This window comes from Penicillium riverlandense (assembly GCF_028828495.1).
Source record: "Penicillium riverlandense strain IBT 135883 chromosome Unknown utg000007l_segment0_segment0, whole genome shotgun sequence".
NCBI classification, from domain to species: domain Eukaryota; kingdom Fungi; phylum Ascomycota; class Eurotiomycetes; order Eurotiales; family Aspergillaceae; genus Penicillium; species Penicillium riverlandense.
In genome coordinates this window covers 401,984-425,419 of record NW_026643198.1, presented here as the reverse complement: position 1 = coordinate 425,419, position 23,436 = coordinate 401,984, and the positions used below count along the sequence as shown (strand labels likewise).

At 49.6% G+C, this 23,436-nt stretch overlaps 8 protein-coding genes across 8 annotated transcripts; 5 read left to right on the top strand and 3 right to left on the bottom strand.

Moving 5' to 3' along the window:
• Nucleotides 1-129: 129 nt before the first annotated feature.
• N7474_007736 (alpha-L-rhamnosidase) lies at nucleotides 130-2,880 on the bottom strand (the record flags this gene model as incomplete). Its single annotated transcript, XM_057199146.1, has 1 exon — nucleotides 130-2,880. One exon carries the CDS (start codon nucleotides 2,878-2,880, stop codon nucleotides 130-132), a length of 2,751 nt encoding a protein of 916 aa, XP_057049847.1.
• Nucleotides 2,881-3,483: 603 nt separating this feature from the next.
• Nucleotides 3,484-5,079, top strand: N7474_007735 (sugar porter family MFS transporter; the record flags this gene model as incomplete). Its single annotated transcript, XM_057199145.1, has 3 exons — nucleotides 3,484-3,532; nucleotides 3,590-4,039; nucleotides 4,115-5,079. 3 exons carry the CDS (start codon nucleotides 3,484-3,486, stop codon nucleotides 5,077-5,079), a joined length of 1,464 nt encoding a protein of 487 aa, XP_057049846.1.
• A 1,210-nt stretch (nucleotides 5,080-6,289) lies between these two features.
• On the top strand, nucleotides 6,290-7,453 carry N7474_007734 (glycoside hydrolase family 5 protein; the record flags this gene model as incomplete). The annotated part of the gene is made up of 1 exon (XM_057199144.1): nucleotides 6,290-7,453. One exon carries the CDS (start codon nucleotides 6,290-6,292, stop codon nucleotides 7,451-7,453), a length of 1,164 nt encoding a protein of 387 aa, XP_057049845.1.
• Nucleotides 7,454-8,401: 948 nt separating this feature from the next.
• N7474_007733 (major facilitator superfamily domain-containing protein) lies at nucleotides 8,402-10,363 on the top strand (the record flags this gene model as incomplete). Its single annotated transcript, XM_057199143.1, has 5 exons — nucleotides 8,402-8,483; nucleotides 8,572-8,813; nucleotides 8,872-9,048; nucleotides 9,256-10,053; nucleotides 10,121-10,363. The coding sequence occupies 5 exons, from the start codon at nucleotides 8,402-8,404 to the stop codon at nucleotides 10,361-10,363; spliced, it is 1,542 nt and encodes a 513-aa protein (XP_057049844.1).
• A 526-nt stretch (nucleotides 10,364-10,889) lies between these two features.
• Nucleotides 10,890-12,658, bottom strand: N7474_007732 (sugar porter family MFS transporter; the record flags this gene model as incomplete). Its single annotated transcript, XM_057199142.1, has 3 exons — nucleotides 10,890-12,039; nucleotides 12,100-12,300; nucleotides 12,354-12,658. 3 exons carry the CDS (start codon nucleotides 12,656-12,658, stop codon nucleotides 10,890-10,892), a joined length of 1,656 nt encoding a protein of 551 aa, XP_057049843.1.
• A 1,845-nt stretch (nucleotides 12,659-14,503) lies between these two features.
• N7474_007731 (alpha/beta hydrolase family protein) lies at nucleotides 14,504-14,992 on the bottom strand (the record flags this gene model as incomplete). Its single annotated transcript, XM_057199141.1, has 1 exon — nucleotides 14,504-14,992. One exon carries the CDS (start codon nucleotides 14,990-14,992, stop codon nucleotides 14,504-14,506), a length of 489 nt encoding a protein of 162 aa, XP_057049842.1.
• Nucleotides 14,993-15,340: 348 nt separating this feature from the next.
• On the top strand, nucleotides 15,341-17,265 carry N7474_007730 (uncharacterized protein; the record flags this gene model as incomplete). The annotated part of the gene is made up of 2 exons (XM_057199140.1): nucleotides 15,341-15,536; nucleotides 17,225-17,265. 2 exons carry the CDS (start codon nucleotides 15,341-15,343, stop codon nucleotides 17,263-17,265), a joined length of 237 nt encoding a protein of 78 aa, XP_057049841.1.
• Nucleotides 17,266-17,647: 382 nt separating this feature from the next.
• Nucleotides 17,648-19,567, top strand: N7474_007729 (uncharacterized protein; the record flags this gene model as incomplete). The annotated part of the gene is made up of 3 exons (XM_057199139.1): nucleotides 17,648-17,870; nucleotides 17,921-18,786; nucleotides 18,839-19,567. The coding sequence occupies 3 exons, from the start codon at nucleotides 17,648-17,650 to the stop codon at nucleotides 19,565-19,567; spliced, it is 1,818 nt and encodes a 605-aa protein (XP_057049840.1).
• Nucleotides 19,568-23,436: the final 3,869 nt, after the last annotated feature.

Genomic DNA, 23,436 nt, shown 5'->3' with positions numbered 1-23,436 from the left:
AAAGCCACTCCGATATTTTGAACATTAGACTTAGCTTTCAATTGGAGATCATTTGCCTCATATAGTTCTATATTAATCCAACTGACAGAACATCGGCAATCAAGGTAGCCATCGGTGCATCTCCAGCATCTACGACTGAAGGACAAGAATGTAAGACCCGTGAGTGATCTTGACGTTCTCGGCTCCCAGTATCTTTTCGACCTTCCCTTCACGGGAGATTTCGGTCTGCTTCACATTTGCAGGAAGTCTCACGATCGCGGACGTGCCGAATGGGACGACAAGTTCCAACGTCACTGTTCCTTTGTCCCCGCGCTGGAAGCTGATCTCAATCAGCCCAAACGGACAATCAACTTTCCCCTCGACATGACCAAACTCCGCCTCATAAGGGGGGATTATCTCGAAGGTTCGGTAGGCATTTTCGATTGGTTTTAAGCCCAACACAGCGGCATAGAACCATTCGTAGATGGTCCCTAGCATGTCGTGGCATTTACTTCGACATTCATCCTGCCAGAATTCTAGCAGCGTGGTCTCCCCACGTCGCAGAAATCGCATGTATGAAGGATGTTCCTCCTGTCGGGCCATCTGTAGCACCAAATCAGGCCGCCTTGCGTCGGCCAGTGTATTGAAGAGAAAGCGCAGTCCGATCTCGCCCGCCCTGATCTTTCCGTCGGCTGCATCATCCACAAATGCGGTCATCACATCATCTCGGTACTCAGGAGGAACTAATCCATGCTGGAGCGCCATGGCTTGAGCGACGGCTGTGCGATCACGCTCCGGATAGTTGTCCAGCGAGGTATAATAGGCATATGGACGCGACTGATCGTCTTTCACTAGGAGATGACGGTTATAGACCTCGTAGACACGCGCAGCCCATTGCTGGAATTTCTCCGCTTCGTCGGATCGGTCAAGCTCCCGAGCCATCATCGCGACGCATTGAAGACACCGATAGTAGATGGCTGTCTCGATGTTGGCTTGGTGGTTGCCAAAAGCGATATCTCGACCCCAATCCCCGAGGCCATGTTCAATCAACCCGCCTTTGCGCTCTTTGGTGCGCATATATTCCATATACCGCACTGCAGCGGGATACACTCTGGCAATGACATGCGTGGAGCCGTAATACCGCAGGAGAATGTCAGGGAGAAGACAGAGGGCGCATCCCCAGGATATCGTATCGTGAAGCGGGCCACACATGTACCGGATCTCCGGTGCCATGGTCGGCGCCAGTCCACTCGGCTCTTGAGAATCAAGGATGTCATCAAGAATCTTGGTGTATAATGACTCCATGTCACGCACGTATTGTGTGGCAGGTGCAAGAAGGTGAGTCACTTCCAACCAGCCGAACTTCTCAATTTGTGGACAGTCAGTATGATAGCTGAACAAGTTACTATTGAAGGTCCAGTAGAGGGCATTCAGCAGCGCATTGACATCCTCTTTATCTGTTTTCATGTTTCCAAGCCTCCTGGCAGCCGAGGAAATGTGCTGGCCGACGGCAGAATGGATGACTGGGAGACCTTCACCTCCGTTGAGGGACACGCCCTCCACCTGGATGTACCGGGCACTTGTAAAACTGAAGTCTGGCTCCCATGTCTCCGGGCTACCGGTGCCAGCAAGGAAGATTCTAGAGAAAACCCCTGTCTCGAACTCCTTGAAGAGCGGATCCGGCATCAAGACAGTGCCGTCGTCCTTAACCGTCTCCATATATCTCACAATGATTTCGGATCCCGCTGCGCCTTCGACCACAATTTGAACCATGGTAGATGCATTTTGCCCTAGATCAAAGCATACTACCCCGGGACGGGGACTGTATGTCTTCACAGGTTCAAATGTCTCATGTAGCACGACAGGCGGCTGAGTCTGGTAGAAGAGATGACCTCTGGGGCCGGTCAAAGGCTTGGCTGGCGCCCAGCAGCTATCATCAAACTCGGGTGTATCCCAGTTCACGGGGTAAAGTCGTCGATCGTGCGTCTCCGAAGCATAGATGTTGGCGAGCGTTGTGGCGCTTTTCCGCACGCGCCATGTTGGGTCGGAGATGAGGGTTTCGTGTTTGCCATCGTCATAGAAGAGATGCAGCTCACAAAAGAAGCATAGCTCATTGCCGTATCTGACGTAGGTGTTGTCCTCGTACATTGGCCAGAAAAAGCGATCGTCACCCTTGTCGCCTGCATAGAATCCATTTCCCACATGGGCTCCCAGAGCGTTATCTCCCGCTCTTAGGTGAGCCGTGACGTCGTACGATGTAAACTGAACCCGTCGGTGGTAGTTGGTCCATCCAGGATCAAGGCGATGTTCGGATGTAGGTCGGCCGTTGACGCTCATGTTGAAATGACCCAGGCCTGAAGCCAACAAGATCGCACGGGACGGTCGCTGTGGAATTTGGAAGTTTTTCCTGAGATAGATTGGTTTGTCGCCCCCGTCGCCAATCCAGACAGCCTTCCACCGATTCGCCTCATCTTCAAACCAGGTGCGAAATATGAGACTGGTATGCGGCATGTAGGTTTGATTCATGCTGTAGGGAGGTAATAGTCGAGATCGAGGATAGGTAGTGAAGAAATTTTGAGTCGGGCTGCGATGCTCATTGCTGTGAATGTCCCATACCCTCACCTGCCAGAAGTAACAGCAGGTTGATTGGAAGCCATTTGCCGGCTTGCACACAATGTTCCTCTGTTCACTACTTTCAACACGTCCCGAGTCCCAGGCAAGCCTGGCGGTCGGCAGAACTGCTGACCCCAGGGCGTTGGGATCCGTAGCCAACACGACACGGTAGGCAACCTGGACGGCGTCTTTTTCATGGCTCTCGAGAGTCCAGTAAAAGCGTATCTCATCGGTATCAATACCAAGGACCTCGTGGAATCCATGGATACCACAACGGCAAAACTGCATCATTCGCAATGTTGACAGGGATGTTCAGACTGCGCGGGTATGTTGTCGCTACTGTATGTGCAGAGAGTAGTACCCGACAAAGGATTGTAAGCTGCTGCACGTTGGTTTCTCAACCTTCGCCACGGCACAGCGAGCGGAGGGGATAAAGGGACGCCATGGTACGAAATGTCCGAACCAGAAAAATATGCCATGTGTTCGGAGTATACTACCCCGAGCTCATCCGCGTATTGGCTGTGCGATTTGGAACAGACTGCCCAAGGTACCAATTTTGGAGAGATGGCAGCTGCTCGGGTTGTGGGCCACTTGCCCCGGCTTTCAGGGTCTCGGAGAACACAGCCCAAGAAAATACCCCAGCATAAGCCTTCGGGGTAGCATGACCCGAATCGATTCCTGCATCGGCTGGGATTCATGCCTTTGGGGAAAGGCAGTCATTCGCCACGATGAGCCTCGCAGGATAATACGACGAATGTATATATAAAGGGTCCTGCTGATCAGTCTCCACTTCTACCATCTGTCAAGTTGCGAGTACGGCACTCGTCAGTACAACCATCGATTTTCAAGTTCAATTGCTCCCTCATACACCCGCTAGCGGCAACCTCCACCATGGGCAAGCTAACTACCTGGCTTTCGGCCGCATTCTTGGCCATTGGAGGTTCGTGAGACTAACCAAAATGACTACCGGAGATAATAACAGTTCAATTCTTGCTAGGCTTTCTTTTTGGCTATGATAGCGGTATCATCACGTCGACCATTTCTCAGGAACATTTCATTGCATATTTTTCCAATCCTAGCGACACGGTTAGAGGCGGAATTGTTTCGGCTTTCCAGGGTGGTGCAATCCTTGGCACCATTATCAACATGTTTACCGGAGATTTTCTTGGCCGCAAGCGATCCATTGCTTTCGGAGCACTTGTCTCGTGTATTGGCTGTGCACTCCAAGGCGGTGCTGTCAACATGCCCATGCTCATCATAGGCCGATTTATTGCTGGTGCTGCTGTGGGAATTCTCACCTCGCTTATCCCCATGTATGCTGGCGAAATATCGGAAGCCAAGTATCGCGGTATTTTTTCGGGTCTACTTCAGTGGATGCTTAGCTGGGGGTTCCTGGTTGCCCAGTGGCTCGGCTACGGATGTGCCTTTGTGGAAAGTTCTTTTCAATGTAAGTGGTCCGGTCTGTGTTACGTCTAGCAATTTGGCTGCTGGCCCTTGTTCTAGCCTGACTGCTTCTCTATAGGGCGCTTTCCTCTGGCCTTTCAGTGCTTTCCCGGTATTATTCTCGTCTCGGGTATCTGGTTTTTGGATGAGTCGCCACGCTGGCTTATGGAGAAAGATCGACACGAAGAGGCCCTGGTTGTGCTGCATCGGCTCCACGGCGATGGAACGTCACAAAAGGACCGATGTATTGAACTGGAATACCGAGAAATCCGCGACGTTATTGCTGCAGATCGTGCTAATCAGTCGATATCATGGTTCTCCATCATCACTCGGCCAACCTGGAGGCGTCGTTTACTCCTTGGGTGTGGAGTTCAGGCCTTTGGGCCCCTCTCTGGTATCAATGTGATCAACTACTACGGACCTCAGATCTATGAGTCGCTTGGCATCGATAATCACACCTCGCTGATGATTATCGGTATAAGTGGCGCCTTGTCCATTGTTTACTGCACAATCGGCCTTGGAATCCTAGACCGGGTTGGACGTGTGAAGCCCTTAATTGTGTCTGCAGTAGGTCTGGGATTGGCTCTGGTTGTCAACGCAGCACTGTCTCAACACTACGACGCAACAAACACAAATCAGCTTCGGGCCATGGTTGCAATGAACTTTGTGTTCTCACTCTTCTACACGCCACTTGGGATTATTTCCTGGGTCTACCCGGCAGAGATCTTCCCCGTGGATATTCGGAATCAAGGAAACTCCATCACAACATTCACCAACTGGGCGATCAACCTGATCTTCGCACAATTCTCACCCAGTGCCCTCACAAACATCGGGTTCCGATACTTTTATGTCTTCTTCGTTTTCAACTTCATTGCCGTGTTGTGCTACATTTTCTTCTACCCCGAGACAAAGGGAAAGACTCTTGAGCAGATGGACGAAATGTTCGGAGACCAGAAAATTCCACACGCATTGGAGGATCCTGAGGCTGCGGAGGCTGTTACTGAAAAGATGGGGGTTCAAGGAGAATTTATTGAGAGGGTCTGATTTTCTTTTGGCATAGCAAGCCACAAGTGCTGCGCGGAGAAATCGCTTTGGCAGAGATTGAACTTTGGGATCAAGTGACTGTGGCACTTCTCTTGGTACTGATGAGAAGAATACTGGTATATCTCCAAGTATGGCTTGGGCTTGGAAACACTGGCCCTGTTATATTTGGACAGTTTGTTGAAGGCTTTCCTTTCTTGAACATGCAATTTCTAAATTTCTAATACCTACTTACGACATCCGGAAACATTAATGTGTAGTTGAGCGTTTTATATTCATATTAGCTGACTACCCTGCCAACTTCTGCATCGATTACGGTATAATCATAATCGTCGTTTAATACATCATAAGTATCTGTGTCGTCAGTTCTCCCCAAAAAGAGTGTGTATATGTATGTATGTAATCAAGTTTATTGTCCTTACCAAGCCTCTGTGGGATATGAAAGACAGAGTAAATCATTAGCATGAGCTCTTAATCAGTTCTAAATACATCTTTGACAGTTCGAATTACTTTTTTTCTTTCATCAGCAGTTTATTGAATTGCTCATCGAGCTTTTTGTTTATCTTCACCGGAATGCGTTCTCCTTTTGTACAGAATCTCTAAACTGTCGGGAAGTTTGAAGCATTAGGCAGCTAGTGTTGCTTCAAAATTAGGTGCATATCTCGCCGCCTAGTTCCCTGCCTTACGTCAACCATCTCAAATCCTGTCCATCTCCCCCAACTTTTGCTTTGGATGCCCGGGTATATCTCTTCCGAATCATGCAGATATTAACTAAAACCATGTTAAGCTCGGCAGTGGCTTGTCCGAACCGAAACCTGCCAGGTTTTTAGGTGTCTCGCGAAAACACAAATGTGAAGACGAGAAGCGGAGAGACGGGACGGAATGTGGGGAACATACCCGAGCGTTATGGGAAAGCTTCAAAGTGTGTTCCCGATTGAGTCTATTGAGCGCTACAATTGATGTTCCAGGGTCATTATGCGTTATTTCCCATTAACCCTGTATCAGGGGTAATCTGGGGAGTTCGAAACTCGCATGCGGGGAAACAATGTCATTGTACAGACGAAAACCCCCTGGACGAGATTCTAGTCAATATAAAAGAACGTCTTGTTCTGTCTATCGAAATCACGGCAGAGTAAATTGAAATCAATTCTTTCGCATATGTTCTCTTTCAATCCGCCATCCCACTACGACGTGACCGACAAAATTCATGACAATGAAGTCAATTCTGTTCCTCATTTCTCTGATAAATTATGCTGCGAGTCGCGCTACTGCCTCGACACAGTACCTCAACTGGAAGACGTTCAATGGCACCGGTGTCAATCTTGGTGGCTGGCTTGAACAGGAGTCCACTATCGATACAGCGTGGTGGGCCAATTATTCAGGGGGAGCAGCGGATGAATGGGGCCTCTGCGCCAACCTGGGATCGCAATGTGGACCAGTCCTAGAGCGCCGATATGCCACTTGGATTACCACCGCGGACATTGATACTCTGGCCACTGCGGGTATCAACACTCTTCGTATTCCGACTACGTACGCCGCTTGGGTCAAGGTACCAGGTTCGCGACTCTACTCCGGAGGTCAAAAATCCTTCCTCAACACAATCGCTTCTTATGCCATCAATAAATATGGCATGCATATCATCATCGATATTCACTCTCTTCCGGGTGGTGTCAATGGGATGCCCTTTGGAGAAGCGCAAGGACACTACGGCTGGTTCAACAATGCCACGGCTCTCAAGTACTCCTTGCAAGCCGTTGATGCCGTTATCGACTTTATTCAAAACTCACAGTCTCCTCAATCCTTCACAATTGAGCCGATAAACGAGCCTGTCGATGTTAAAAACATGGCGTTGTTCGGGACTCCTGCCTGTCTCACTGACAGTGGTGCTCAATATTTGGCCAGCTACATTCACCAAGTCATTGCCAAAGTCCAGGCCGTCAATGCCAAAATCCCGATCATGTTCCAGGGCAGCTTCAAAGGGGAGGATTACTGGTCGTCCAACTTTACAGCTGGAACGAACCTGGTGTTTGACGTTCACAACTACTATTTTGAGGGCCGCCCTGTGAGCTCCTCTAATATGACGCAGTACATCTGCGAGGATGCCGTTAACTCAGCAGGGGATGGGAAATTTCCTGTCTTTGTTGGAGAATGGGCCATTCAAGCGGAGCTTGACAATACCTATTCCACTCGCGAGAAAAACCTGCAGACCGGCCTGGCAGCATGGAGGAAATACACTAGAGGCAGCTCATACTGGACTGCAAAGTTCTCAGGGAACGCGACAGTGGATGGCCAGGGTACGCAGGCTGACTACTGGAGTTATGAGACATTCATTCAACTGGGATACACTGGCTCTTCTGCCCAGGCAGTGCCTTGCTGAACTAAGTTGATAATGCTCATTCGTACCAAAGCCCTAGGATCCTTCTAGGGTTGTGCAAAGAATATCGAATTGGCTTTCTCATTTAACAAAACCTGGAACTTCTTTCATCATCATGTCAGGAACCATTTCTGCTTCCTCATATGTACCTGCAAGATATAGCCATTCTAGAAAATGAACGTTTTGACAGGCACTATTATCCACAAAGTTTAACATCTGCGTAATGTTGTAGCCTTTAGATATTCCGGTTCGTCGCGCTCCAAATGAATATATGGCCAGCTTCGAATGGAATTCCTCACAATGTTCTGCTACTAGAATGAATTAGAACTCAAACTTTCCATCATACGGATAAATTTTGATTCATGAATGTGCGCTGATTCAAGATCCGTTCAAGCAAGTCTCAAACTTTGGGCCGTAGCGCCACTACCTGACATCAGAGTCACAACTCGGACGTCTAGACTGTGTTCTCCCAGGCCGTTCGGGCTATATGGGCCCGAAATTAATCATGGAATAGTGCCAGCTTCAAATATCATGCCTCCCTCATATAAGTTACTAATTTCCAGTAGGGGCAATTGGCCCGAAAACGCAGGGTCTCTAGGTCCTTCAGAACTTTGTCCCCGCATGAAGCTCCCTGGGGCGGAGCTCCACCCCCGCAGATCCACCCCCACCCCCACCGCCACTTCACTGTAGATTTGTTGATGTCCCAGAAGCGACGGCGAGACCTAATCAAAGAGGAAGAGGATGTGGCCAATGCAAATAGTGGAGCCGAGATTCGTGAGCACTCCCGACAGCCACGAAGGGCTGTATCAAACGCACAGGAGAACAGAGAGTCAGACAAAAATGAAAGTACAGATATAAACTACCAGGGCAATCCGCTCGTGATTTTGGCCTGAATCCCTCTTGTGCCCTGTTCTGTCTAAGTGTTTGTATTGATTGAGTAAGAGCTTCACCATGGTTGGCTACAAACAGGCATTTGCTATGTCTCCGGATGAGGTCCGAGATGCCACTCCTCCCGGCACTGCCATTTTATCGGGTGAGTACCATAAAATAGCTATGCTTGCGGTGAAAACGCTACGCTTGCATTTTGTCGCAAATCTGATGAAACTCATTAGCCCACGTAGAGCAGGGGGCGGAGCATGGCCAGATGCAAGAGTTACGGCTCGTTCCCCAGCCTTCTTCTGATCCACTGGATCCACTCAACTGGACAACCTGGCGTAAGCTTTCTGTACTAATATGCATGTCACTTTATGCCGGGATTGGAAACTTCACCTCAGCGTCCATTGCAAGTGCTTTCCCGTTATACGCGACTCCGTTGGCTTTTAATCCTCCTGTGTCAATCGGGTCGCTGACCCACTTGATCGCGGTGGGTAACTGAACTTCCCCGTTACACCTCTTTCTGGACATCGCTGAAGAAAATCTAGGTCAATGTCCTAATGATGGGAGCAGCCAACATATGGTGGGTGCCGCTGGCCAATATATTTGGTAGAAGACCCATCATTCTTGGAAATATCCTCCTACTCGTCCTGTGCTCGATGTGGGCTGGGCTTGCCAAAACATTTGCAAGCCTCTTGGCAGCTCGCATTTTTATGGGCGTTGCTGTGGCACCCGCAGATACCAGTAAGTCAGATCGATTCGGTCCTTTATTTTCTATTTCGGTCTCTGTTGGATGGCGAGCTGATTAAAATTTATCAGTTGCCCCGAATGTGATAGGAGAAATATTCTTCACCCATCAGCAGGGCAGAGCAATGGTATGAGTAAAATGGGACGAATCTTAATTTGTATTTTCTAAAGCTTTCTTCTTTTAGGGATGTTACACTGTCAGTATCGCCCTCGGACCGATCATTGGGGGAATCACTGGGGGGTACATCGCAGGTAACCAGGGCCTTGCATGGATCCATTGGGTTAATGTGATCCTGTCTGCTATCCTGCTGGTTGCATGCTTCTTCCTTGTACCGGAGAGCCTCTACAAAAGAGAGCGCCTAGTCACTTCCCATGCCCACGCCCCTGATGAGACTCCGGAGAACGAAAAAGAACGCAAAGACAAGAGTTCTCAACTCATCGAAAATGTGTCACCCGAGTCTATTGAATCACCTCACCAACTCCCATCCACGTTTACTCATTATATGCGATTATATACTTATCATGGAGTATCTGTGCAAAAGTTCCTCGCACCGTGGAAAACCCTCCGGTTACCTGGTGTTTGGCTTGTCATGCTCTGGTATGCCGGCCTCGTGGGGGGTGTAGTGACCATCACAACCGTGGGACCAACTCTGGTTGCTCAGCCTCCATATCTATGGGGAAATAACGCCGGGTTGATTATGGTGGGCGGCATCTTTGGCGCTATCTTGGGCTTTGTTGCAACCAACCTGAGCGCAGACCGCATTGTGACCACCAAAAAGACATTGCGCGATGGCCAGTTTGTGGAGCCGGAAGCCCGGTTGCCCATTGCAATTCCAGGCCTGCTGCTGGCAACCACGGGTTTATGGATTTTCGGATTCTGTGCACAGAACACGGGCCCACCACACATGTGGGTTGGGATGCAGTTTGGCCTAGGAATGCTGTGTTTTGGCCTGGTTCAAGCACCATCAATTGGGTTCAATTATGTGAGTACCTCCTACTTTGGGAAACCCGTAGCTGTTTATTGATATGGCGGGTTTCTTCCATCACCAGATCATCGACTCTTACGGTCCTATTGCTGCAGATTGCTTTGTTGCAGTCACCTGCATGAGAGCCATCATCAGCTTTTCCTGGACATTCTTTGCAGGTGAATGGGTGTCAAGCGCCGGACCCGCCATTCCATTTGGCGTTTTTGGCGCCCTGATGGGGGTATTTTCACTACTTATCATTCCTCAGTGGGGCTGGGGGAAAAGAACGAGAATTGCAACGGCCAAATGGATTCCAACTCAAACCTAATTCGCCATCCAGGCCTAGTCCATATCGCATAATCGCCAGATAAACCAGAAACTTCAGAGCGCTTTATCTAATAAATTCACGCAGCTGACATGCTCTTCAAGTATACAAGCTGACAAGTAAAGTTGAAAATTTGAATAAACAATGTACGGAAACTCTTTGCCCTGTTTGCATTCATCACAAGCGAATGAATGAGTTGGGCAGTAATTTACTAGTCTTATTGAAATCACTCATGATACGCAGAAGTAGCTATCAATTAATCGGTGGTGAAATTTGCTACCGCAGACGGCAGGTTTAGCGTCAACAATATTACATTCATGGTGACTAGTTATATAGCCAAAACACGCCATTCTTGGCTCCTGATTTACCGTCCCTTGGCGTTCTAGTGTATGTATTAAAGAAGAAACCCCAAATTAAGGAAAAGGATATTGTAGTCAAAAAACATATTAATATATTTATCATGAAGACAATATATCCATAATTGTAACACCTGCCACCCCAATTTTATTCGTACACTCATATCTCCCATTTACGCACTGTCGGATGTGACATTCTCCGAGTGCGTGGTGGAGAGCGCACGCTTCTCACTCGCTCTCAGCTTCTCGCCCAGGACCTCAACGTCACCTTGCTCAGCAGCAATGGTGCGCTTGGTATCGTGGAAGGTCTTCCAGGCCGGGGTACCGATGTACGGAATACCTGTGGGATCCTCGAAGATATGCTCAGTCTCCTCCAGGGTCTTTCCGGCAGTCTCGGGGAACATGAAGAAGACGTGAATCAACATGGCAGCCAGGAAACAACCGAAGATGATGTACGTCTGCCAGCGGATGTTGGTGAAGGCCGGGGGCACGAACAGACCCAGCGCCATGTTGAACGCCCAGTTGGCCGAGGTGGCCAGTGCGACGGCCTTGCCGCGGACGCGCAGAGGGTACAGCTCCGGAGGGTACACCCAGGAGACTGGACCCCACGTCGGGGCATAGGAAGCCACGAACAGGTACGTGCAGGCAATCAGGGCCTTGGCTGGGGCACCGTGGAGGCGCATGGACTCCTCGGGGGTGTTGTCGATACCACCAGGGACAACTACACCGTAATTGGCCATGAGACCGGCGTTGGCAAACATCCAGGTCATCATCAAAGTAGCACCGATCAACAGTGTCGGGCGACGACCCCAGCGGTCAACCCAGATCAGGGCGGGGACAGTCATAACAACGTTGATGATGTACTGGATAGAGGAGGCAAGCAGAGTGGCATTGCCAGTGTAGCCGGCCATGCTGAAGACGTAGGTGATGTAGTACATCATGACGTTCATACCGGTCAGCTGCGACCAGATCTGGCAGAAAAGACCGATGAAAGTGCGGTTCAGCATCTTGGGCTGGAACAGCTCCAGGTAGGTGACATCCTTGTTCTGGCTCTCGAACTCGCACATGTCGCGGATCTCCTGCATCTCGGCGATTACGAAGGGGCTGTTGATATCACCCTTGCCGTGGACCAGACCGAGAACCGACTGGCACTCCTCCCAGCGGTCCTTGCGGGCCAACCAACGCGGGGACTCGGGAAGAACAGTCATGCCAAGGAAGAGAAGAACGGCAGGAAGCATCTGTACACCCCAGGGAATGCGGAAAACGGATGTGCTGTAGTTCCAGGAATCCTTGCCACCGATGTAGGTGCAGCCGAAGGAGATACTATCCGACCATAAGTGGTTAGCAGGTAGTAGGGGCATGAAAAACGCAGGAACAACATACTAGTACATGATCAGAATGCCCCAGGTGATAGCCCACTGCTGGGAGCCGACGAGGCGGCCACGCTTGGAGGGCGGCGCAATCTCAGAGATGTAGACCGGGACTTGCGCAGACTCGATGCCGACACTGATACCGTTGATGATACGGCCGGCAATCAGCATGCCCATGTTCTGGGACGCGCAGATGATAACAGAGCCAATAATCCTATCACGGTACTTGTTAGTTTAGATCTCTTACTTGAGGGCTGCTTTTCTTACCAAACAATACATCCGGTCATGATCGCATACTTGCGGCCAAGCCGGTCGGAAACGAAACCAGAAATGAGAGCACCCAGCCACGAACCACCAGGCATGGCAGCAGTAACACCACCCTGAGCCAGGGAGCTAAGGCCAGTACAATGCTTCGCATCGTTGAAGGGCGGGCCATCGGGGCCGTGGTTGAAGTAACACTTGTAGGCTGGAGTGTTAAGAATGGCCGACATGGACGAGATGTCGAAGCCAAACAGACTGCCGCCGATGACGGCGACCGCCGCGATCACATAGATGTTCCCCACGACAACCATGGTGGGTGAATAGGCTCAAGGCACTATGAGGGTGAGAAAATAAAAGAGGGTTAGACAAAAAAAAACCTCCGAAGGACGGGGGTGGAGGAGGTTACTTAAATACAATGGCCCTCTTCTTCCAGTAAATTGCTCCCCTATAGAAAAGCGAAAAAATTCTGTCATGAGACAGGTACCGACCCCACTGTGCCAGGTCAACACCAGGGTTGTCCCCATGGAGAAGGCAGCGATGATTAATTACAATGGAAAAACGTGCCAGTACAACCTGGGGGCCTGCCAAGACCCCGTTTGCGGCCCCTATCTCGGTGATTGGGCTATAGAATCCACCATGTGCGTTTCATTGGTTAATTTCCATATTGATCCGGGGGAATCGGCCACCCGAATCCCCAGGCTAGTCCTAACCAAGTGTAGCGCGGTACAGCATACCACCGAAGACAGTTCGGCCTCCCGGTTTCTCGCTGCTGGGCGCTCCCTCGGATCGGCCTGTTGCGGCAGTGGCGCTCGGCATCGTCAGGGGCTTGCGCCTAAAGGTACATCCCGAAACTCTGTGATGAAAAGGCTGACGATGTGAATTATTGTGTGTTTACGGTGGAATAGGAGCCCGGATAACAAGTTTACGGTGTTTCTCAGTGTGCCAATGAGATTTGCCAGCGAGACAAGCACCTCACTACTCGGTCCCACCGACAATGCCACCACGGAGAGAGTACAAGGACACGTCGATACACAGCAGCAGTAATTAATCATTTAACCGGGGAACCCACAGAGGAAATAATAATCCCACCACGGCCGACGAGGCAGTACTAGTCCGGGGCCCCGAGCACGGGCAAATGCCTCGAACGGGATGCCTGGACGGGAGCTCAATGGCCAGGGGCCGCCGAGAGTGGGCTCGGAACAGCGCGAGGTCGGCTTCCAGACCGCGCGGGTTGCGTGGTACGGCCTCCTCCGGCCGTCCTGTCCCACACAGCGACGCTTATTGCGTTGTTTCAGGTGGACTCGCGCCTGTGGGGACTCTATCGAAAAATTTCGTTGGACCACTACGTTCAGCGCTCACATGTGGTCCCACCCCACCATCTCCATGTCTCTGCTCGTCTTCTCTCCCACACAGTCGCGCAGCCATGCGGAGAGCCGGGGAACCGACATTCAAATGCGTTCACCGGGGGACATGCACCCAGACCTGACAAGACTATCTCGACTCATTTCCGAGTGCACTTGCAAAGAACTAGTAATTGTCTCTCTCGATGACGTGAGGAGGATCGGGAAGCGGCTCTCGGCTCGGCGTGGCCCCATTTGACTTTCAATACCCCTATTGACGATTCATGGAAACTAATGCCACTCACATCATGGGCACAGACCGTAGTTCGCGCTATCCAGCGCCGTTGGAACTCTTAGTCTCGCTGGTTCATGCGCTTATGATGTCAGCGGAAGTGTCTCAAAAGTCTAATAGATGAAATCTCCTAATCCCTACCAAGGGGACAGCATAGTCCGGGTTCCCCTAATCGGGGCCGGTTATGTCCGCAGGTCGATGATTGCCTTGTATGACTGTTGTTATTTCCTGCTGTTATGATTCAACCAAATTAGACACTCGCATTATGCCATCCCCGATGCCGTTTAAGGCATTTTCTTCTGTCCGGGTCAACATTAGGCGGATCTTAACTTTCGCCCATTACGACCAGTTGGCCTTTTTGGTCATTAAGCCTTACAAGTTCCAATAATCAAACATTGAAGGTCTACTAGACAGTTACCACATCTATCCACAAGCTCTCTAAACTTTACTCCAAGAGACTGAAAAAGTAATTACATACATTTGAATTCGAAAGTCTAAATAATATCTTCGAAAAAGGAACAGGGCTATAGGAATGGCCGAGGAGAGTGTATAGGGAGACTATCTCGAAGCCACGCAACTAGCATCGCAACCATCTCCTTAGTGCAGCTGTGGCCTGTATTCTCCTGCACAAAGAATGTTACATGCTGGTCACCCTTTTCCCGCCTTTCCTCCACCCATGCTGCTGTATACTTTGCAGGGACCAACCTGTCGTGCAGTCCATTACACAAAAGCAAAGGCACGTCTGTAGGGAACTCGTCTGCAACTTTGAGATCGTCTCGATGAACAATCTCTGCTAGAGAGCGTGGCCAGCGCCGTTGTTGCTCCAAAGTCATACGCTGATAGAGGTTGTCGATATTTTGCTTGTCTGCTTCCGGATCAAGCCCTACCCGACTTAGCAGTAGATCGGTCAAGTTTGGACAGCCGACCACCATTGCATAGGCGTGGAACTGCCCCGGAGAAGCCAGTGAGGCAATTCGCCAGGCCGTGTGAGCCCCGAGAGACACACCGGCCATGATGTTGTAGAACCGGGTGAATTGGGGTAGATAGCAAGGAAGATAATCGACCACCAGTTTGAAATCTTGTGCAGATCCAGATATCATTGAGATTAAATCCATCCTTCAAATAGTTAGAAGGGCAGGCTCGGTCAGAACAAGATCCAGCTGTGCATGCTCGTCCTGGATAATTTGCGTGACACCTATTGGAGCGCAGGAGTCATGTATCGCCTTTTCGACCGTGCACAGCGCATTCTCAGTAATATCAACGGCAATACTTCAACGGCTAGGCGAACTGGTGATCTCTCTTCCGATCCCGACTACAGTCAAATAGGTCAAGGGCAAGAAGGCATCACTGCTAGAGACGCAATGACCACTGGCTTTGCGGCGTACACGCCCAATGGTTCTAGTACTGACATGCTCGGTGATGAGTTGTTGCCGCATGGTAGCAGCGCCAGGAGTGACTTCAATGCTCTGGAACAATTGCTGAGTCCTGGGTTCTCGCTTTTGGATGACCAACCACAGGTGTTTATTGCAGAGTATCCGAGCAGCATGATTTTGGGGGGTTGGGGGGGGGGGGGGGGGGCGGTGGTTCTTTTACAGGGTTTATATGATATTTGAATGATTTAGGCCCTCTGATACCAGTGGGTAAAATGACATATATCACATATGTGGTCGAGATGCTACAAGGATGTGAAAATATTTATTATAAGCCGGTGCAAATGCATGGAATACCACAGGATACTTCATTTATCATGGTTCATATCTCGATTTTTGCTGGACCGCGAACTTCTAAAAATAGACGGTAAACTTGCCGCCTCGAGTAGGGATCGGCTCTGAGATCACGGGGTGAGCCGCTCTCTGAGCATTTAGAGCTGGCCCTGAGCGGTCTCTGGGCGATCTTTGAGCGGGACCCCCAAAGTATCACAGCCACTTTTTTGGCCCCCTATGACGAGGCCAAGACTCGGGCAAAGGAGGCTGTGTTAGTCAATTACATATAAATCAATCACCCCTGTACAATTGAAGATACACAAATATCATTTTCCTTCATCTACTTCAGCCAATACCGAGCAAAGATTACACCCACCATCACCAACCCTTCTACAAACAAACACGAATCAAAATGTGTTTCGGCTCTGGCTTCTTCGATGGCATAAAGCCGCATCCACCTCGTCGAGAAAAATACAAAGACCAGAAGAAGTACGAGCGAGACTATGCCCGGTACGAACAGAAGTTAGAGGACTACATGAACTATGATAACAGACGGAGGAGAATGGCGAATTCCAAAGCTGGGGGTACGGCAGGGTTGACTTTCGCTTTGGGCTGATGAGAGGCTGTATGTTAAGTGCATATATATATTATTCCAGGGGGTCCCCTATTTGAGTCGCCGCTTCAGTGAGTCTCAGGCGAACGAGTAGGCTCACAGAGTAAAAAGTATGATTGAAAGATAGCACTAAATATACCTTTGGCTTCTGTCATTTACTTTTGAGCCTGTCGTTGCGGTCGATTGTTCAAATGAGAGTGTTGGAGCTATGTGCTGAAAAAAAAGCGCTGGATGCATGAAATAGGATCATAAAAGTTGCTGTGTCGGGCTGGAACTAGGTCAGACATTATAACCTATACCTCGTTCTGGTGAGGACTCTTGACCCCGAACCCAACCCAGCCTAGGTCATGCGGAAGTCTAACAATTACGGACTGATCGCACGTACGGACGCGTGCATGAGCGGGGTAGAGAGCCTATATATTAATACTTCGCTGGCAACCTGAGGTTTAGGGGCTAGCGATTAGTCTTAGAATCATACTAAGTCGCACCCAAAGTTATCATGGGAGTCTCTATTGCCTAGATCTATAAACAACTAGCGTAGGGTATCGTGAGACTAGACAACCTGCTGATGCTCTTCTTTTTTTTTTTTTTTTTTTTTTTTTTTGGCCGAGTGTTGGCACTGAGAGGTTCCACATCGCTTATCGTAGCTTCGTCCTGTTAAAATAATAGATACCTAGGCTATGTTGGGTTTAAGCTAATTCGACTCACTCTCAGACTAGTGTTGGGAAATGAAAACTCGGCCTTTGAATTATGGAGGTCCGTGCTCATTTCCTATTCAATTAAACTAGCTCCATAAAAGCCTGATTCGGATTGGAGGGAATGAGAGCCTAATTTCCGATGTGACTAGCGCTAACTTCTGATGGGGCTCTTCGGAGTTGCAAACGAGATATCTAATAGGGTTGAAATTGCAAGCGTGAATTTCCCACAAGACGTCTTCGACAAGCACGATATGGTCACGCTCATTGATTGAGGGGTTAGCAGCCCTCTCATTATGATAAGCGTTGAGGAACTCCGAGAAACAATGCGTTCTGGTATAGCCGCCCCCATCATCCAAAACCAACCAACCTCTTTAGGGTGTCTAGAATAGTATCGCTCATATTATTGCTTTCTTAACTTCCTATATGACATCCTCGCTGTCTCCACTATTCTCCACTTGACCATGCCATCTTAATGAAGCAGATGCGGGCGCCTGATAAGGAAACTACAACGTCGCAATCATGCACACCTGGTAAAAGTACGACGCTGTCTTGACAACCTCACTAGCGGGCGGGCTGTAGTCCGGGCTGTTTACTATAAATAGCGTTTCCAAGACATCAAGATAAGACACAACCTCCTGGGTCGAATTGGTCACCATGTTCCTTTCAATTCTCCTCATTTATTTGAGCTTCTTCAATGGAGTTTCCGCCTTATTTGAAGTGGGCGGAATAGACAGCTGGCAAACGCCCAAGGATGCGTTGGACGGACTGCAAGAAGTTTTTAAGGTTCAAGCACCGTCGAGGAAGAGCTATCATGGAGCCTCTTGTCAGCAAGTCATTGTTCAGCACGAATTTTCAAGTTATGGAAGCCCTTTTGTTGGTATTGAAGTCCAATCTCAGGCTGCACCCATCGGAATTGACTTCGATTAGGTTATTACACCCCTCCCAAAGACTGCACGTTCACAACAACGATTTTGAATGTCTCCGTTGTTTCCCAAGGCATCAATTACGACCGGCTTGGCGTACTTTTCTTCGGAGACATCGAGATATGGCGTATGACAACAGCAATGCCTACCCGAACGGGAATATTCTGGAATTTCCAGAAAGATATGACTATTTTTGACACGCTCTTCCGATCGGAGCAAAAGGTCATCATGTCGATGGACAACATCGTCGACTCTGTTTTCACGGCGCCTTACAATGTGACGATCACAGCCCTCTACTACGACGATTACAAAACCTTGATACCCGCGGACGTAATCCTGCCTATCTCCACTCAATCGTCTAGTCAGAATACTTCTTCAGTCATATCGCTTCCTGAAGGGAATGGGACGGTCTTCCTTTCCTTCCCTCGAAATGCCGAGAGAGCTGTGGTTAGTATCCTCGCATCCGGAAACGGTGCCGAGGAGTTCTGGTACACGAATGTGCCGACTGAATATGCAAATACGTTCAATAATACCGCCATATACGGTTACTCGCCATTCCGAGAAGTCCAACTTTTAATCGATGGCGAGCTCGCAGGTGTGAGCTGGCCGTTTCCGGTTGTGTTTACCGGGGGTATCAGTCCTGGACTGTGGGTACCGATTGTGGGAATTGACACGTTCGACCTGCCTAGTTATGAGATTGATGTTAGTCCGTGGTTGGGTGTCCTTTGTGATGGAAATCGACATGAGTTCCAGTTGAAGGTTGTGGGATATGATTCGGAGACCATGTTAGGGACAGTGGGTAGTAACTGGTTGGTTAGTGGCGCCGTATTTTTGTGGGTTGATGAGAAGGGAAACCAAACTACCGGAACGGTGAGTAAACCTTTTTTAGATGATTTGGGGCCCTGTCGACTAAAATATTCAGCTGGTTCACTCTATTCCTTCTGATCCAACCTTCGAATTTACCCCACTGATCACAGCTAACGCAAGCGCCAACACTTCTCTCTGGATTGACCTGCGAGCGCGCCGCACCCTATGTCACAGCGCAATAATCACTACATCATCTGGAGATCGCACCCTCAGTTGGACACAATCCCTTTACTACACAAATACCCAGAACTTCACCGCATCCGGCTACAATGAAACGCTATACCAGCGGACCGAAGGAACCTCTGTCTTCTCCCCTTCGTCGCCATATCATGCGCCAATCACATCCTCTTTTTCTTACCCAGTCAGTTTCTATCAAGCAAATGTTATTCCAACAGATGCCTTAACTACAAATTCGACTCTCATCGCATTTATCGATCGATCGCTACTTTCGTCGTCCATTCCAATCCTACCTTACTTGACACTGCCATCTAGTTTCTCCGTGCCCGAGGTTCTAGCCACTAGACAGAACGGGAGCAGTACATATTTTTGGAATAATACTTATTATGAGTATGCGGGTGGGATAGATCCGGCGAGAGGATCAATTGGAGAAACAGAGCAATGGTTTTCCTATTCCGGACCGAGTGAAAGGGGAATGGAAGAGTATGGGAGACATGTTAAGGCTATTGATGGCTACGAGCCTGTGCTGGTTTTGGATGAGACTTTTGAAAGGGCTATTGAGGTTCCAGCAACAGAAGCAGTCAAGGGCGGGAGTATGATCAACTAGAGGTCAAAATAGCAACCTCTTACCCAAAGATGAGAAGCGAGATGTACACAGTACCAAGGGAATCAAGGTATCATTGAAGTAGGATGGCTTGTAAGACTAATATTTGTTTTCTTCCAATCGCCCTTTCCATCTTTCCATCTTTCCTTCTCACTGTCTTCTTCCTAACCATTCAACTTTTCAACTTCTTCGGTCGGATATCTGAGATCATGCATCTTTACAATATCGATCGTTTGATGTCTGGTGAAGACGGTGATCTCAGCCGGCTGGCGCTCCAACACCGACGCCTTTCTACGTGATCGACCAACAAGCTGGCAGAGACCGTATGGCTTCCTAGCAAACGGAAGTTCTCGGGAAATCAAATTTGACGCCTTATCTGCCTAGTCTGGAACTCAACACTGTAGGTACAGCAAGTAGATGATGAAAGCTGACGTCGCTCGCGCGTCGTTCCCGGGCTCCTGTTCCCTTTGCGCCATTTGGCATCTTCCTCACAAGCTTTCTCTAGTCAGGGGGCGCTTAGTTATTGCCATCGTGGAGATAATGGCCGTGTTTACCTAACCCGGGCTCAGACACAAGCCCTGCGTGAGCAACGGTCACCGGCGGCAGTGGCCAAACTTCTGCGGGGCGTGCATGAACTGCGCATTGGCTACTGAAGCACAAGCTTGCCCCTTCCGAAAACTTGGTCCTCTTCCTACCTTCGTACAAGCCTTGCTTAATAAGGAGGCAGGCGATAACTAGCGGATCGAAAGAAAGCACCCCCGCCGTGTCATCTGCTTCTAGGCCAAAGAAGAACCAGAAGATATCGGCCGTACTCAGTACCAACCAGCAGGCCATCAGAGCCTCATTCAGCAGCCACCTAGAGTCATTTCCAACATCAGTCTGCGGCACCCTCTCAGCCTTATGTGAGCCGTATGGACTTTCTACTCCGTATGGTCTTAACCATCATTTCCTACAGGGCCTCACCAGCCCTCAGCATGGGCCCTTGAGCTCAACAAAACGGTGGTGCACGCAGAAACGCAAGGGTATATGCTCGGTGGTGCTCGAGCAGTTCAGACCTACTGCGTCGGACGACGAGAGTTCCCAACGCTCTATGGCTCTAAGTCCTGACTCCGGAAACCCTCAAGGACCTGGGTATCGTTTACAAATTCCCTTAGTGCTCTTCATATCGCTAACTTCATTTTAGCCAGAACAAGGCAGATCTTCCTAACGATGTAGAGGGAGACCGTAACACCTTACTCGCTGTCCTACTAGAGACTTCATCGACGCGGCATTTTACCCCTAGTTCGAAGGTTGCATTTGTAGATTTCAGCCATCCATTATCTCGAGTGCGCAGCCCTAGGAAGCTTGTTGGAGGAAAGAACAGCCTGTACCTGCACTACTGAGTTTCGGTATCTAACCGAAGTTGGTCAATCCTCAAATTTGTCTCTTTTACCTTCCTATTACATATCTGATCTACAAGTTAATGACTTATAACTCCTGGAACTTCCTTGTGTTCTGGTCAATTCCCCCACCGGAAGTTCCCGTCTACACGATATTGTATATGCTCAACAACCGCGATCATCAATGATCCCGAAACAATCCCATTTTGTTAGTCAATCTGCTTCACGACGGCAAATGTGGACTAACCTTTATGGGTGGATACAATGCCCCACATCCCCCATGGCGGGGACCTCCGCATTAAGATGGACAACACTATTGATGGACATGCGAAGAGGACGGCATTCTTCCATGCGGCTGGCTGAGTGGGGAGAAGAGCAACGGGCGAGGCTTACAGTTAGGGCGCCTCGGCGGACGCCTCCGCTAACCAGAGACTAGCGTATTCCTCGAATACATGCCCAGGACAGGAGACAGGGACGAAGGGTTCAGGGATTATAAAAGCTAGCAAACCTAAACATACGAGAGCCAGTCGGCTGTAGGGAGAAAGATCTCAAGATCACGAGCGACTTCTCACACTCCTGCGACTGATGAAGATCGAAAAACCGAAAAACCGAGGTTACCTTCAAGCCGTCGGGCACAACCACAATACCTTTCGTTGCTATGGGCAGTCTTGGTTGAACTTCGGGTTAGCAAAGTTCGGATGAAACGGCCAACGATACTCCGTAACGGGGCAATGGCTGTGGAAAGATCGACAGGCAGATTTTTCAATGAGGCTTATGGAGAAAGTCGGAAAAACGGGTCTAGGTGTCTAGAACAGGGCCTGTTTACACGTGCGCGCGCCAATCGGAAGGCTAGGGCTTCGGCTAGTGAATCAATCGGATCGCCAGGATCATTAATAAATCACCTACAAGGCTCGCGTCAGGGGACTGGTAGTGGAGAAAGTTGATATTTGAAGTCATCATTATTGAACATCCCTACGCACAAGCCGGTCCGCGGGAACAGGGTTGAAGACGAACGGGTTCGTGCCGGTGGCGCTTGAGGGACTGACCCTCGTGCGCTCCGAGCTGGAACACGCTATATCCCTGTCAGGGGCACATGCTAGGTGCAGGTGCCGGCCAGATACGCGCAAATCAAGTAATTTTCGAGAAATCCAATTCACAAAGTCTCGCGCGTTCACTTCGTATGCTTTCTTTGCTCAGTACCTCTATCGGAAAACATATTCAAACCCTCAGAAAGACTTCGATCGATGGGCAACGACCGGGGGAGGGGCGAGCTAACTGCCGTCCTGAATCTTCGGACCCAGTCTCTGTCAGGCTGACCACTAATGTGACTACTTTACAAGCTAGTGAGCGGGTCCTTCGTAATCCGTCCTTCCGCGGCCTGCGAACCGAGCTCCACCAAGAACAATAGGTTTGAGGGGGAGATTTTTTGCGGGGTCGATTCGCCCGTTACGGGTCAAGTCCAAGTGCAGGTGGAGAAATAGTGAGTGCCTGGGAGCCTAAATATTATTATTTACAACCGGTTTCTCGCCCTCCCTAAGCCCTCCTGCCACTTCGTGGATGTTGCAGGCACTCCGTCGAAGGATAGAGGCTGTTAATCCTAACAAGGTCAGATCGTTCTCTATCATCTACCGATAGGACCTCCGTTGGCATGTCATGAACCACTGGCTAACCCGACGCTCAGATCGTGATCTTGGCTAGTTCTTCTTCACGCAGCACGTCGCACGCGACCTGCACGACATTCCATTTCTCGCCTTCTGAATCGCGGCCCTGGACACTCAACAAGCCAGAAAATCTAATTATGAGCGACCAACTGCTCGCCGGAAACCGTTCAAATGGCTTCGTCTTGCCCACATCCGTTTATTGAAGAATCGCTCTTTCCAAATACTGGAGGGGGTGAGTGCTCCCCCAAGCCGCATTTTCTACATAGGCTTGTCTTACGTCTGTATGCTAATAAACAATAGCCGTTTCAAGTCGATGGTGTGAACAGTTTGGAGAAAGTTCTTGTTGCCTCCCATGTCCTATCAGCTATTGGAGGTGGAAAAATGTTATTTGTGAGCCAGCGCAACCCTGAAGAAGTACTCATCATGAGCTGACACCACCTAGGGCTCACTGATCATGTCCGAGTTGCACTATGGCCCAGCATACCTGTTCTCATCCTGTTGGTCTGGCTACTAGCCACCTATGCGATCTTCCCTGCGAACGTGACCGACCGCCATTATCTGACCGTCAGTCCGGTCATTGGATTTATCTTCATCACAGTATACACTTCATTTCTCTGCTCTTTGGAGATTCCGACGAGACTAATTCGGTCCTCAGATCGCATTCATCATTCCGTCCAAGGGCCAGCCTCAAGAATGTTATAACGAAATCACTCCGAATGACATGGGAAACGACGCAAGGTGTGCTGCAATGGGAGTCACACTGTTCTTCGGGGCATGGCTAGTGATTATTAGCTGTGAGAGACCCTCCGCTTCATCATGATGGCGCTTCACC